General features: G+C 44.2%; 1 protein-coding gene across 7 annotated transcripts in view; it reads right to left on the bottom strand.

Annotated features, from left to right (window-relative positions):
* myt1a (myelin transcription factor 1a) overlaps positions 1-13,400 on the bottom strand; it is an 81,238-nt gene that overhangs the window by 24,077 nt on the left and 43,761 nt on the right. For 6 of the 7 annotated variants that reach the window (XM_050064584.1, XM_050064587.1, XM_050064588.1 and 3 more), the window contains 3 exons: positions 12,409-12,477; positions 12,093-12,155; positions 11,925-12,008 (listed from right to left, as the gene is read on the bottom strand). In XM_050064584.1, the coding sequence (XP_049920541.1) occupies positions 11,925-12,008; positions 12,093-12,155; positions 12,409-12,477 (216 nt within the window). The remainder of the gene's footprint in view (positions 1-11,924; positions 12,009-12,092; positions 12,156-12,408; positions 12,478-13,400) is intronic. The other variant, XM_050064589.1, reaches the window with a different exon arrangement.

Genomic DNA, 13,400 nt, shown 5'->3' with positions numbered 1-13,400 from the left:
TCACTCAGCAGCTGACTTGTTGAATGATGGCGAGTGGATTTAATAATAGTGATAATAATGATGATGATGATAATAATGATAATGATGCTCATCACAGTGACAGTGGCAGGGCTACAGACCGTTCTTTAATTGCGACAAACTTCGGCAAATGACTCAATAACAATGGTTATACATGCAAAAGTGTGTGACCAAAGTCATGACGGCGGCGGGGGGTGGGGGTTACGGCTTTGATCAGCGAATATAATGGGACTTGGGATGTACGCCAAATGCTGGCTCCATTATGCAGCAGATCCAGCTGTGCCGGCGTCATCAGAAACGGACGTCGCTTTACGTGACGCTTCAGAGTAAGGCCGTCTCATGTCTCTTCATCAGCAATCCTCGCTCCTCACTCCTAACTCCTGACTCCTTGCATGTTTTCTTAAGTGGGAGAGACTAAACAGTTAGGTAAGGTGGCTAGGTTAGGTGGTTAGCAGTAATTTTAAGGGACTTGGGACGTACCCCATGTCGAAGTATCCTTGAGCAAGATACTGAACCCCAAATTGTATGGTGGCCGAGGCTACCAGTGTATGAATGTGTGTGTGAATGGGTGAATGTGACTCATAGTTTAAAAAGCGCTTTGAGTGGTCGGATATACAAATTTAGGTCCATTTACCATCCATTTATCATTGGATCCAAAGCTCTGGATCGGTGGTAGATGAGGTGGGTGTTACTGGGTAGATGGGTAGGTTACTGAGGAGGACGTGAGTATACTCGCCCTGGGAGTACTGCCCATGCGTGGCGTCTGTGGCTCCCCGTCAGCTCGCTTCCTCAAACTCTAGCCCTTTTAACTAATTTTTAACTGGTTTTACACTGTTTTTAACCAACCTTTTAAAACAGTGATTATTTTAAGCATATTCTTTAATCTGGTCGAAAGATTTTAGTCTGCCAATTTGTGATTTTAACGGATTGTACGACAAGATCCGCAACTGACAGCGTGGGAAAATCTCATCGGCTGACTGACAACCAGGCTTACCTGCCAGCGGGCCCATCTCGGGTCCTTGGTGGGGAAAATCCGTGACCGTGGCCGTGCCCTGGAGTGCTCCGGAGTGCAAGTTTCAACTGTGAATCTTTACTACACCAGATCATTGTAGTGGGCTCCAATCTGGAGCCCTGCGAGTAACTATCCTGCTACAAGCTATTAGCTCTTGCTAACAGTTGTCCGGCTGCTTTCACCGTCTCCCAGGGGCGGACTGGCCATCTGGAGGTTCTGGAGAATCACAGAACGGCCGGTACTCCAGGACGGCCGGCGGCCGCCACGCAGTCATCACCTTTATCTTATTTTTTTCCCCTTTTTCTCCCTGATAATCTACTGTTCCACGTCCAGTCCGCTAGGTGGCAGCCTTTAAATTGGATGCCAGACGGCCCATAGATGTTGGGCCTGTTTCAGGCAGTCACCTGCATTGTGTTGTTCAGCAGAGAGACATCTCGACTGTGTCGTTTATTTCTCAGTGAGTATTCTACACTATGCTCTTAACACAACATCTAGTCAACATCGGTGCTATTGCTATAATTTGGAAGGTATAGTATCATGTGTTAAGATTTAAGTATTTTGACACCCGTGTCTGGGGCTGATGAGTTTCCGCGCACCGGTTGTTGTGGGCTGGGCCGAGTCAAAGTCCAGGGCTGTTTTTTAGTCCCAGTCCACCCCTGGGGAGGAGTATCCCATCATGCAATTAGACAATGTGTTTAAACCAAAGGAAACTGTGTTTAAATGTGTTCTAAATCACTCACATTACCCATTAGGCAGTGATTGTCTATGTACTATAAAACTTCAAATAATAGCTATTATTTGCTTAAATCACTGAAATCAACAGGCCTTTATTTGGAACAGGTGTCTATATGGAACAGGCCTTTAATTCTTTTCACACAAAACTCTTAATCAGCTCTTATGAATTATGACTCATTCATTTGATCTAGTGCCGACAGCACATGAGAGAGAGAGAGAGAGAGAGAGAGAGAGAGAGAGAGAGAGAGAGAGAGAGAGAGAGAGAGAATTGCGACACTTGAGGATTACGGCACCAACACAACACTGCTTTATCCTGTTAAAACAATACTCAGAACTTGGAGTAATTTTTATGAAAAACCCTTTTGATTCTTTTGATCTGAGGACTCTTACAGACTGAAGGAATATGAATAACTTACAGAATAATCGAGGAATGGACACATAATTTGTGGTAGCCAACAACCTGGTTTTATATATCTGAAGAACTTCTATAAAAAAATCATTTATTTGTCAAAATGTATAGCCACTGTACTGTTTTGGTTTTACAAGATTCAATATTTGAGTTTAAAAATCTGAAAAATCTGAAAAAATTTGATGTATTTAATTTAATTCATTTCATTGTATTTTAAGATGGAGGAGAATGTTATAAATGCAGTACCGCCATCTACTGGCTGATTTTAGTTCAGCAGCTAGTGTTTTGTTAATCTTGAATTAAATCTTTATCCAGGAAGTGAGAACAATCACGGAGAAAATATGTTTTGGCAGCTGACGGTGTTAAAGAGGCAACAGATAAAATCTTTTCCTAAATATATCATTATGAAAATAATGTGGGTTGCACAGGGTAGTGGACACAGTAAAATCAGACTATCAGCGTTTACATAGGTTACAGAGTGGCTTTGCAATCTTTGCAATAAGCTTCTGCCACCGGTGCCGAAATTTTGTGGAAAAAATCTGCTTTACGGCAGGAAACGCGTCATGTATTGCTAAATTGGTTGGTCAGCCAATCAGGGACTAGAGCGAGTTCTTATGAGGAGTTGGGCATGAGATAGTTGAGTCACGAGCACAATGGCAGACGGACAAAGTTTGGAGACAAGTGAAAAACGGTCTCGCAAAAGCAAACTAGCTCCTCTGTCTGAGGAGGCAAAGAAGAGCAAAAAGGAGAGTGATAAAAGAAGAGGAAAAACAAGAGTAAACCTCAGTCAGGCATTCAAGAGATGGAGGCAAGCAAGCAAGATAACGCTAACTGGGCTAACAGCAGACACTTTTCAAGACGCCACGACGCATCAGTATGGCTACCATGGCAGTATCTCACCAGCAGCTATCAACGCCATCATGTCTGCAAAATCATTTGAAACAAGATCTTCGATCTCATGTTCTTCTATTGGTTCAGCAGCAGCCAAGGCAAGAGTCAAAGCAGAGGCCACAAAGACCCGTCTTACCTTCAACCTACTGAAATGAACAAAGAGCCTCCACCATTTGATAAGCCTCCATACAACATAGTTGATATCCCCTCTGAAACTCGTCCCCCATACTCAGTAAACCACGGACCATCACCAGAAACAAAAACTCACTCCAAACAGCCTGTGTATAAGCAACACACTCCAGCCGCTTTCTCATCTCACTCCCCCTCCCATCCACCTCCAGATAACTATACAGGAAATCATCGTTGGTCACAACAAAAACCAAGAGACAGCTGCAATGATCCTGCCTGCAACACCAGGCCTTCAGGACACAGTGATGAAAATATCAGTGACTTTGTCAGATACTTCGCTCGTCATGAAATTGTAGCAACAGGTCTCCTTCAGTTTAATGACAAGCCACAGAACTAAAGAGCCTGGAAATGCTCCTTTGAGAATGCAGTAAGGGGTCTGGATCTAACAGCAAGATGGGTTTATTATTCAAGTGGCTTGGTAAAGAATCTGCTGAGCATGTTGAACAAATCAGGGCCATACACATCAATCGCCCAGATGCTGGGCTAAAAATGATCTGGGAGAAACTTGACCAATGTTATGTCTCAACAGAGGTAGTTGAGGATGCTCTGTTTAAACACATAGATAACTTTCCAAAGATCACAAACAGAGACTACATGAAGCTGAGAAAGTTCAGTGACATACTCATGGAGCTCCAGAGCGCCAAGGAGGAGGGAGACCTCCCTGGACTCTCTTTCCTGGACTCTGCAAGGGGTGTTAACCCAATTGTGTAAAAACTCCCCTTTGATCTGCAAGAAAAGTGGGTTTCAGTCGGTACAAACTACAAATGTGAGTATCAGGTCTCTTTTCCCCCCATTCAATGTTTTTGTAGACTTTGTTAGTCAAGAAGCTAATATTAAAAATGATCCAAGCTTTAACTTTAAGTGTTGGTACACAAAACAGAGGTGCTTTCAAACCCCAGCCATGAGTCACATGGAAATTCAAAAAAGCCAGATGACTGTAATAAACTGTGCCTACTACACAAAAAAACCCCACACTTTTCTGAAATGCAGAGCCTTTGAGAAGCCCATTGAAGAACGCAGAACATTCCTGAAAGAGAACAACATTTGTTTTAGATGCTGTGCCTCTTCAACACATTTTGTTAAACATTGTAAGACCAAAGTGTGATGCTCTGAATGTGGCACTGAGAATCACAACACAGCTCTCCACCCAGGCCCAGCTCCCTGGAGCAAAGAAGCTGACCCCGAGGTAGAGCATGGTGGGGAGCAGAGTGCCGCCCTACCAAGTGAAATCGCTTCCAAATGCACTCAGGTCTGTGGTGGACACCTTACTGACAGGTCATGTTCTAAAATCTGCCTTGTGAAGGTATACCCAGCAGGCCACCCAGACCAGGCAATCAGGCTATATACTATTCATGATGAACAGAGCAACCAGTCTCTCGTCGGCTCAGAGTTTTTTGAGATGTTCAATGAAAATGGTCCCAGTTCTCCCTACTCACTAAGGACATGCACTGGCCTTAAAGAGACAATGGGTAGAAGAGCCACTGGTTACGTAGTAGAGTCTCAAGATGGGACAGTCCACATCCCCCTGCCCATTTTGATCGAGTGCAATGACATTCCGGGAGGAGATACCAATGCCCAGCGCAGCACTCCATCATCCTCATCTAAAGAATGTCACACACCTCATCCCAGAGCTTGACCCGAACATCCACATTCTGATGCTGTGTGGATGAAACATCGTCAGGGTGCGCAAAGTCCATAAACAGTTAAGTGGCCCCAATGACGCACCCTTTGCACAAAAATTAGATTTGGGGTAGGCAGGGCTGTCAAGACACTCTGGGGGCCCCAGGCAAGAGGCACCTTGGAGTCAATAGACATTACCACAGCAAAAATTAGGCAGATGTGCCTTTTGTCATTTATAAAAAGATAAATCACTTTTCTATAGGCCTAATTCATCAATGATATTTCAATGGAATAGCATCAATAAGTGATTAACATAGGTGGGGATCAAAATAAGATAAATAAATGAAATAAAAATCAACCAGCCACCCTCCTCCCCAGACAGTCCTTTCATAAGTAAAGAACAGTCCCTAAAGTGCGTTGAGGTTTGTCGGCCGTTACCTGCCACAAAGAGAGAAATGTGAACGGCTCGTTATTGGACGGCGCATGGACACTCACCCTCTTGCAATTGGACTTTGAACTTATCCCACAGTAGTGGTACCTGAGGTACCGTAATACTACAGTACTCCAACAATGCTAGCGCGGGTGGCAACCAATCATGTGGGACATGGTCTCAATTTGCGTGACGCGTGAAAAGAGACAGAAACGCTGTGCAGTCCCGCACAATGCGGGGCGTCTGGTCACCCTACTTCCACTGCCATTCGCAAGCAGCAGCTAGTAGGGGGCCCCATTAGGGGGAATTCCAACATGTTGTCGTTGTTGCAGTGTCTATAGGGGTTCCATCATATTGTCATTGATATGAACCAATGTCAGCCGTCTCTGGGGGCCCCCTTCCAGCTCGGGGCCCTAGGCAATTGCCTAGTTTGCCTGTCCAGTTGCGACAGCCCTGGGGGTAGGTCATAGTGGGAAATGTGTGTCTGGGTGGTGTTCACAAAACAATCACAGTAAATGCTCTCTACACAAACACAACAGAGAGAGGTCGGCCAACAGTTTTCCAGCCTTGCCCTAATCTGTTCAATGTAAAAGAGAAACCCTGTGGGAACCAAATCCCCTACCACAACACACCACGACCTAGTGACAGATCTAGTTGTGAAACAAACTAAAAATGACAATCAGGTATCCCCTTCCATTCAAGACAACGCCTTCATGAAAAAAATGGAGGAAGGAATGAAAAAGGGTGCAAACAACAGCTGGACAGCTCCATTACACTTCAAGTCACCACGCCAAAGACTCCCCAACGACAGGCCACAGGCTATGAATCGGCTCATGTCTCTGATCCGCAGCTTTGACAGAAAACCAGAATTGAGAGATCATTTCATAGCCTTCATGGAAAAGATTTTCCAAAACAGTCATGCTGAGATCGCCCCTCCTTTAAAGGAAGATGAAGAGAGGTGATATTTGCCGCTGTTCGGGGTTTATCACCCCAAGAAGCCAAAACAGATTAGAGTTGTGTTTGATAGCAATGCACAGTACAATGGGGTGTCACTTAACGATGTTTTACTAAATGGTCCTGATCTCAACAACTCACTCCTTGGCATCCTCATGCGCTTCAGAAAAGAAGCAGTAGCTTTCACAGCAGACATGGAGCAGATGTTTTACTGTTTCTACATGCGGGAAGAGGACAGGAACTTTCTCTGCTTTCTGTGGTTCCGTGATAATAACATCTGCAACGACATCATAGAGTATGAGAGTCCATGTTTTTTGGTAACAGCCCATCTCCTGCAGTAGCGATCTTTGGCCTACATCAGTCTGTCCAGTGCTGCGAAGGGGACTTCGACCCTGACGTCAAGCAGTTTGTGACACATGATTTTTATGTAGATGACGGTCTTAAATCGCTTCCCACTGTAGAAATGGCCGTTACCCTGCTGCCGAAGACTTGTGATATCCTTGCCAAGTCAAACCTGAGGTTGTACAAGATCACAGCCACAGCCAAAGAGCTCCTAGAAGCTTTCCCATCCCAAGATCATGCAAAAGATCTCAAAAACTTAGATCTTGAAGCGGACACACTGCCCATGCAGCGTAGTCTAGGTCTCCTCTGGGACCTCAAGAAAGACTGCTTCATCTTTAACGTGTCTGATGAGACTAAACCCTTCACTCGACGCAGAGTCTTATCCACCATAAACAGTCTCTACGACCCACTAGGCTTCGTCGCACCCGTCACAATCCATGGCAAATCCATCCTCAGAGAGCTCAGTGCAGACAATGTTGACTGGGACACCCCATTGCCCAGAGATGGAAGAGTCATGGGTTCTTTGGAGAGAGTCAGCTCAGAGCGCTGTCTAACCTCTCCATCACCAGAACATACACTAGCATCTCACCTTCAGAAGCTGCGACCAGAGAACTGTGCATCTTCTGCGATGCATCGACCAAAGCCATTGCAGCGATGGCTCACTTAAAGGTGACTTATGCAGGTGGGAACTGTGAAGTTGGCTTCGTCATGGGGAAAGCAAAGCTGACACCACGTCCTGAACAAACTATCCTCTGATTAAAACTTTAGAACTTTGTGCCGCTGTGCTAGCAGTTGAGCTCGCCGATCTGGTCTCAGAAGAGCTGGATGTTCAGATGAACAACACCCACTTCTATTCAGACAGCAAAGTTGTTCTGGGATATTTTTACAGCGAGACTAGACGTTTTTATGTCTATGTTGGCAATCGAGTGACTCGGATTAGGAGGTTTTCATGAGCAGATCAGTGGCATTACGTCCCCACTAACTAGAACCCAGCAGATCTCGCCAGACGTTCTGTTCCTGCAGATCAACTCATGCTCACTAACTGGTTCACTGGCCCCAAATTCTTGTTCAAAGTCAATCAAAGTGCCACGACCAAGGTGAAGCAGCTTGGTTCGCAAAGATTCACAAAATTTTCCAACTGGAGCTCCCTGGTTCGTGCCATTGCTCGTCTGTTGCACACTGTTCATGCCTTCAGGCCAACCACCAATAAAGACAGATCTTGTAAGGGCTGGCACCATTGTGGAACAGGAGTCACAGTGGAAGAATCTCAGCAAGCCAAAAACATTAGCATCAGATCAGTGCAAAAGGAAGTGTACGCTGAGGAGATGAAGTGTATTAATACACAACGGAGATTCCTAAAGGCAGTCCCATCAAAAATCTGGACCCATTCTTAGACAACCAAGGCCTGCTTAGGGTTGGTGGCTGCATCAGTGTGGCAGATCTAAGTCAAGCAGAAAGGAACCAAATCATTGTTCCCGGCCAACATCACGTTGCAACCCTCATTGTGAAGCACTGTCATGAACAGACCCTCCATCAAGGTCGACTCTACACTGAAGGGGCTGTCCACTCGGCACGTTGGTGGGTTGTTGGCAGCAAAAGAGAGTGAGCAATATCATCCATCACTGTGTAAAATGCAGAAGGTTGAGAGCCCCCCTTAGTGTTCAAAAAATGGCCAATCTCCCTGCACAACGACTCTCAAGAGACCCCCTGTTCACAAATGTGGGCTTGGACGTGTTTGGCCCCTGGAGCGTTTTTGCACAACGCATGAGAGGAGATGTCATCCACAACAAAAGATGGGCTGTCATCTTCACATGTTTGAGCATGAGGGCAGTTCATATTGAAGTGATCGAATCTCTTGACACATCTAGTTTTATCAACTCACTCGGTTCTTGGCTATCAGGGGTCCAGTGAAGAGCATCCACTCAGAATGGTTACTAATTTCGTTGGTGCGTGTAAAGATCTCCAGATACCCTCAAACATAAACAACACATCAGTCAAAACCTACCTGTTAGGACAGGGATGTTCATGGACTTTCAATCCTCCACACGCCTCCCATTTTGGTGGCTCATGGGAAATGATGGTGGGTCTGGCTAGGAGAATTCTTGACTCAAAACCACAAAACTTACTGACGAGGTTCTTGTCACCTTCATGGCAGAGGTGTCTGCTATTATAACGCACGGCCCCTCGTTCCAGTGTCGACAGATCCTACTGATCCATTCATACTTTCCCCAGCTGTTCTCACACAGAAAGTCAACCAACTTTGTTGCTTCAGATCTCTATAAGCACCAGTGGCATCAAGTCCAGCATCTTGCTAATACTTTCTGGGACAAGTGGAGATGACAGTTTCTCTCAACACTTCAGACCCGGTGCAAATGGCAACCAAATCAACCAAATGTGAACCCAGGGACTGTTGTTGTTCTGAAAGATGTTCAGACCCCAAGAAATGAGTGGCCTCTTGGACTTGTAACCAAGGTCTTTCCAAGTAAGGATGGTAAAGTACGCACTGTGGAGATCAAGGTGGCTGGGACACATAGAACCAAGCACTTTACCAGACCTATCTCAGAGATAGTAGTGCTTGTTCCCCCAGAGCCATAAAGACTGTTAGGAATTTTGTTTTGTGTTTTATAAATAGTGGCGTCAGTGAACTCCTGGCAGGGAATGTTCAATATTTAGTTTAAAAGTTTAAAAATCATTTGATATATATTTAATTTAATTAATTTCATTGTATTTTACATAGAGGAGAATGTTAAAAATGTAGTACCGCCATCTACTGGCCGATTTTATTTCAGCAGCTAATGTTTTGTTAATCTTGAATTAAAACTTTATCCAGGAAGTGAGAACAATCACGTTTTGGCAGCTCACGGTGTTAATCAGCTGCTACGGCATACATCTTGTTTTTGAGGTTACACCGTTGGTATGTATTAATGATATGTTTATATACTTTTTATTTATATGTACCAATGTTTAAGAGGTAAAATTTACGTTGTATGCTCATTAGAAGGTCATTTTATTTGCATCCTTTTCTAGCATACTGTTGTCATTAGCCATGCTAATTTTTGGTTAATATGGTGCAGTAATATGACATGGAATTGTCAATTTGATACTTTATACAGCTGCAAAATATGATATTCATAATTTTTTAGTTTTAAGTATTTTGTCTATTTTCCTTTTTAGTTTCACACTTTGCTTCGTCAATAAACCTGGCAAAACCATACCCAGAGTCTTGATTAGAGTAAAGAGTTTAGCTGCCTGTCAACTCGTGCACAGCATGCATTGAGGACAGAACAGCCACATTGGACGAACTAAGGAAGTGGGCGTTAAATTGGGACTAGGCTTTTAATTTAAGTTTTACAGTATTTCACAGTGGTTCTAATGGGTTACAGTTGATGTTGTGGTAAAAGACATTTGGCACTTTGAGTTCAGTTGTATACATAGTCAGTGACCTCCCGCCTGTGTGGATACTAGCGTGTCTAATATAAAGTTGTGCTGAGTTGAAATAAAGAGCACTTCCTGGTTTAGAGTTAATCTCTTATTCGCCTTATTCTAGCAACTGAGAAACCCCAGCTCACCACAAAATATGTTTTATAGTTCACTTAAATTAAAAAAAAAAAGTTGTTAAAAGTGTACTAAATGTTTATATGTTCCTATGACACAGAATTAAATGCTCACACAACAACAGAAAAACAGCTTGGTTAAACTGACATAAATTCCTGTCAGACAAGGGTCATATAACACATTTATTTTGTGTCTGCTGCACTCAAATTTTTTAATTTACTGTATTGTACGAAACTAAAAGTTTTGAGTTGAGTGAGTGTATTGGGGTTTACAGTGACATTCCAATGGCTTTTTGGCTGATAGGCAGGTATACTATATACAAGCGGAGAAAAAGGTGGATATGCCTGTGTAAAGGTCTACCAGAAACCCCGTGGGGTTGGGGGTTGGGGGCCCGTGGGCCCGCGGGCTGGCCCGGCCCTCGGGCAGGCCTTGGGCTCAAAAGTTATCAACAGCTCAGAGTACGGGCTGGACCGGGCTGGGCCTATGACGTCTTTTTTGGCTACGAGAAATCACGATATGTGGCTCTCTCCTCGACTGTCAAGCAGCTCCTGCAGCTCTCTGTAGACTGACTGGATTGACTGCAGCATGAGGAAAACCGTGCTGAATCGGGTTTCTGCCATCGGTTTGAGAGAGGTGGGGAGCTGACACGTCAGGTCGGATGCTTGCTTTACATATTTCACTACAGCCTTGGCCGCCAGCAGGGTTTCTTTTAATTCTGGGACCGAATCAGCAAGGTCATCTGTGTCGAGAGCATACCGAAGGACAGTGGCATTATGTTTTTTTTTTCTGGGCGAGTTCGTTTTGTGGGACAAATTGTTGACACTTTTTTTCTTGGAATAATTGTTTTTCCAGTGTTGTTGGAATATAACCAATAGGCTAAGGTAAGCAGCTTTTTTTCCGTCACGGAGCTGTTCAGAAATTCTTCTCCTCTCTGTAACTTCTTTTTCTCCTTGTGTAGACATCTGAGTGATTTTGAAAATATTCAAAATCACTTTGGGCTAATTAGGGCTCCAAATGATTCCCGAGCGCGACACCACTGCTGCTCACCGCTCCCACAGGGGATGGGTCAAATGCAGAGAACAAATTTCATACACTCAAAAAAGTGACAATCAGTGGGACTTTAACTTTAGGGCCACGGGCCTGTGTCTCTTTGCCTCTACTCGGGCTGGGCCAGGCCAAGGGCTTAACACCACGGGCCTACTAGGGCCTCGGGCCGAGTTTTAGGCCCGAATCTGACCATTATACCTGTGTGTGCCCTCCACTACACCACTGCTCTGTCTGGACCCATGAAAACCTTTATTGTGCTATGCATTGAGATTAAGATGTAGGGTTTGTCCTGAGGAGTTGCACCAGAGGAACGCATAAATGATTATCAAACTAAAAATAATTTCACATCTTCAGAATATGAATGTGCTCAGTTTATTTTATGGCAATCTGTTTTTTTTTCTTTTTAAAGGAAAAATCATGGAAGTACTCAAAAGGTGAAGTGTTCAGTTTGTGAGGCGCATGAATGTGTTATGCAGTGAATTTCGTGACCAAATGCCAGTTAGACTGAGATATTTATAAGTACAGATTTTGTTCTGATGGTGGTGTTGAATGACACATTAGCATTCATCTTCTGGTCATTATCAATGCCCACAATAAGCTTCATGAAAAGTGAGCAACTGTTGTTAAGCATTTATTTCTTTCTAAGCGTAATCTACAGTGACAGTCTGACATTCTATAAGCACTGCTTGGTTGGTAAAAGCTAATGAGCTACTGTTGCTCACCTCAACAGCTCAGAGTCTTCCTTGTCATCCTTGGTGGGGGTTGATTTGATCCCGCCTTTCTTGGCTCGTGGGCATCCAGACAGACTGGCAGAGAGGAACAGAGAGGACCAATCACAGCATCTGTCTGCGTCTGAGTTAGTGATGGCACTGCAGGCAGAGCACCCCTACCTTCTATGTGAAGCGTAGTTTCCTGTGATGTGGCCTGATCCATCACAACCTGGAGTGGGACACCTGAGACACACACAGATTATTCTTTCACTCCACAGGCTGACATTATCCACAGACTGCAGGTACAAACCAGCTTTTCTCACTACATAATCAAGGCTCATTGTTTTGCTTTGGATTTTTCAATATTGGACTTTACTATGATTGATTTGGAGTATTTTCTAGAGGTGTTAAAGGAAGAGCAGGGACAGAGCTCTAGCTGCAGACTGAGTGCTCAGTGAACATGTTGGAGGTGAGAGACAGGAGAAAGCAGACATACTTTAGTTCAGCTGTGTGGGCAGCCATGAGGGTCCGAAGTGATTTATCAGCAAGAGGACAGCCTGACAGACTGGAAGATAGGTCAGAGAGAGAATGTCAGAAAACCAGACTGAGAACAAGATGTCTGCGTATGAGTGAAGGAAGAGCCAGAACCTGAACTGGACTACAGAGCCAAGACAGGACTGGGCAGACTAGCACACACACAGGGAGGACAGGAGTGTTTTTATTATCTCATCTGTAACATAGTGGAGGAGTTGGGTAGGAAAAATGATAAACGTGTGTGTGTAGAGTCAGCCTAGTCTTTCAGGTAGAATGATCTCAGGTGGAAATGAAACAATCCACTGGAAGATTTTTCAGTGCCTCTTTAGTTCTAATGGCAGGTGGGAAAGCGTCAGCATTTCTCCAGGTCACATGGTACATGGAGTAACCAAAGGGGAGTGTCATGTACCTGTTCCAGGTATCTGAGCTAATGGGTACATTGAAGGTATTGATGTTACAGTAGCCCTCTCATTAGAACTGAAGAGGCCACATTTTAATGGAGGTGAAACATCTTTATTTCAGTAGTTTCTTTTACTTTGACTCGTGTCATCTGAACTCCAGTCAGATCAAATAATCTCTAAACAGTGTGGCTCTTTTTAAACCAACTGTGGTGAAGTTTCTCCAACTGTAAGACAGAAAAGCTAAGAGAAGACTTATTGTTACGGATCTTCATACCTAGAAAAGACTTATGTCAAAATACATTATAGACAAATGTTCATACTAAGTTATTAAAGCCCAGACACACCAAACCAACTTCAGTGAACTGGCGGTGACAAAGGTTCCCTGCTACGTCACCTGATGCCGCTATGTCTCGGCCAAAGAGTTGCACATGAACACACTGCAAAGACTACAGCCAACAGCCAACAAGCACGAGAGGAAATAACTCTCCACACCAGCAGATGGTGGTAGTCTGTAATTGTCTTTCAAAAAGGAAAACAGGCAGACCGTCTTGGA

The sequence above is a fragment of the Epinephelus moara genome, chromosome 16 (assembly GCF_006386435.1).
Source record: "Epinephelus moara isolate mb chromosome 16, YSFRI_EMoa_1.0, whole genome shotgun sequence".
NCBI lineage: Eukaryota > Metazoa > Chordata > Actinopteri > Perciformes > Serranidae > Epinephelus > Epinephelus moara.
This window is presented reverse-complemented; position numbering and strand designations above follow the sequence as displayed.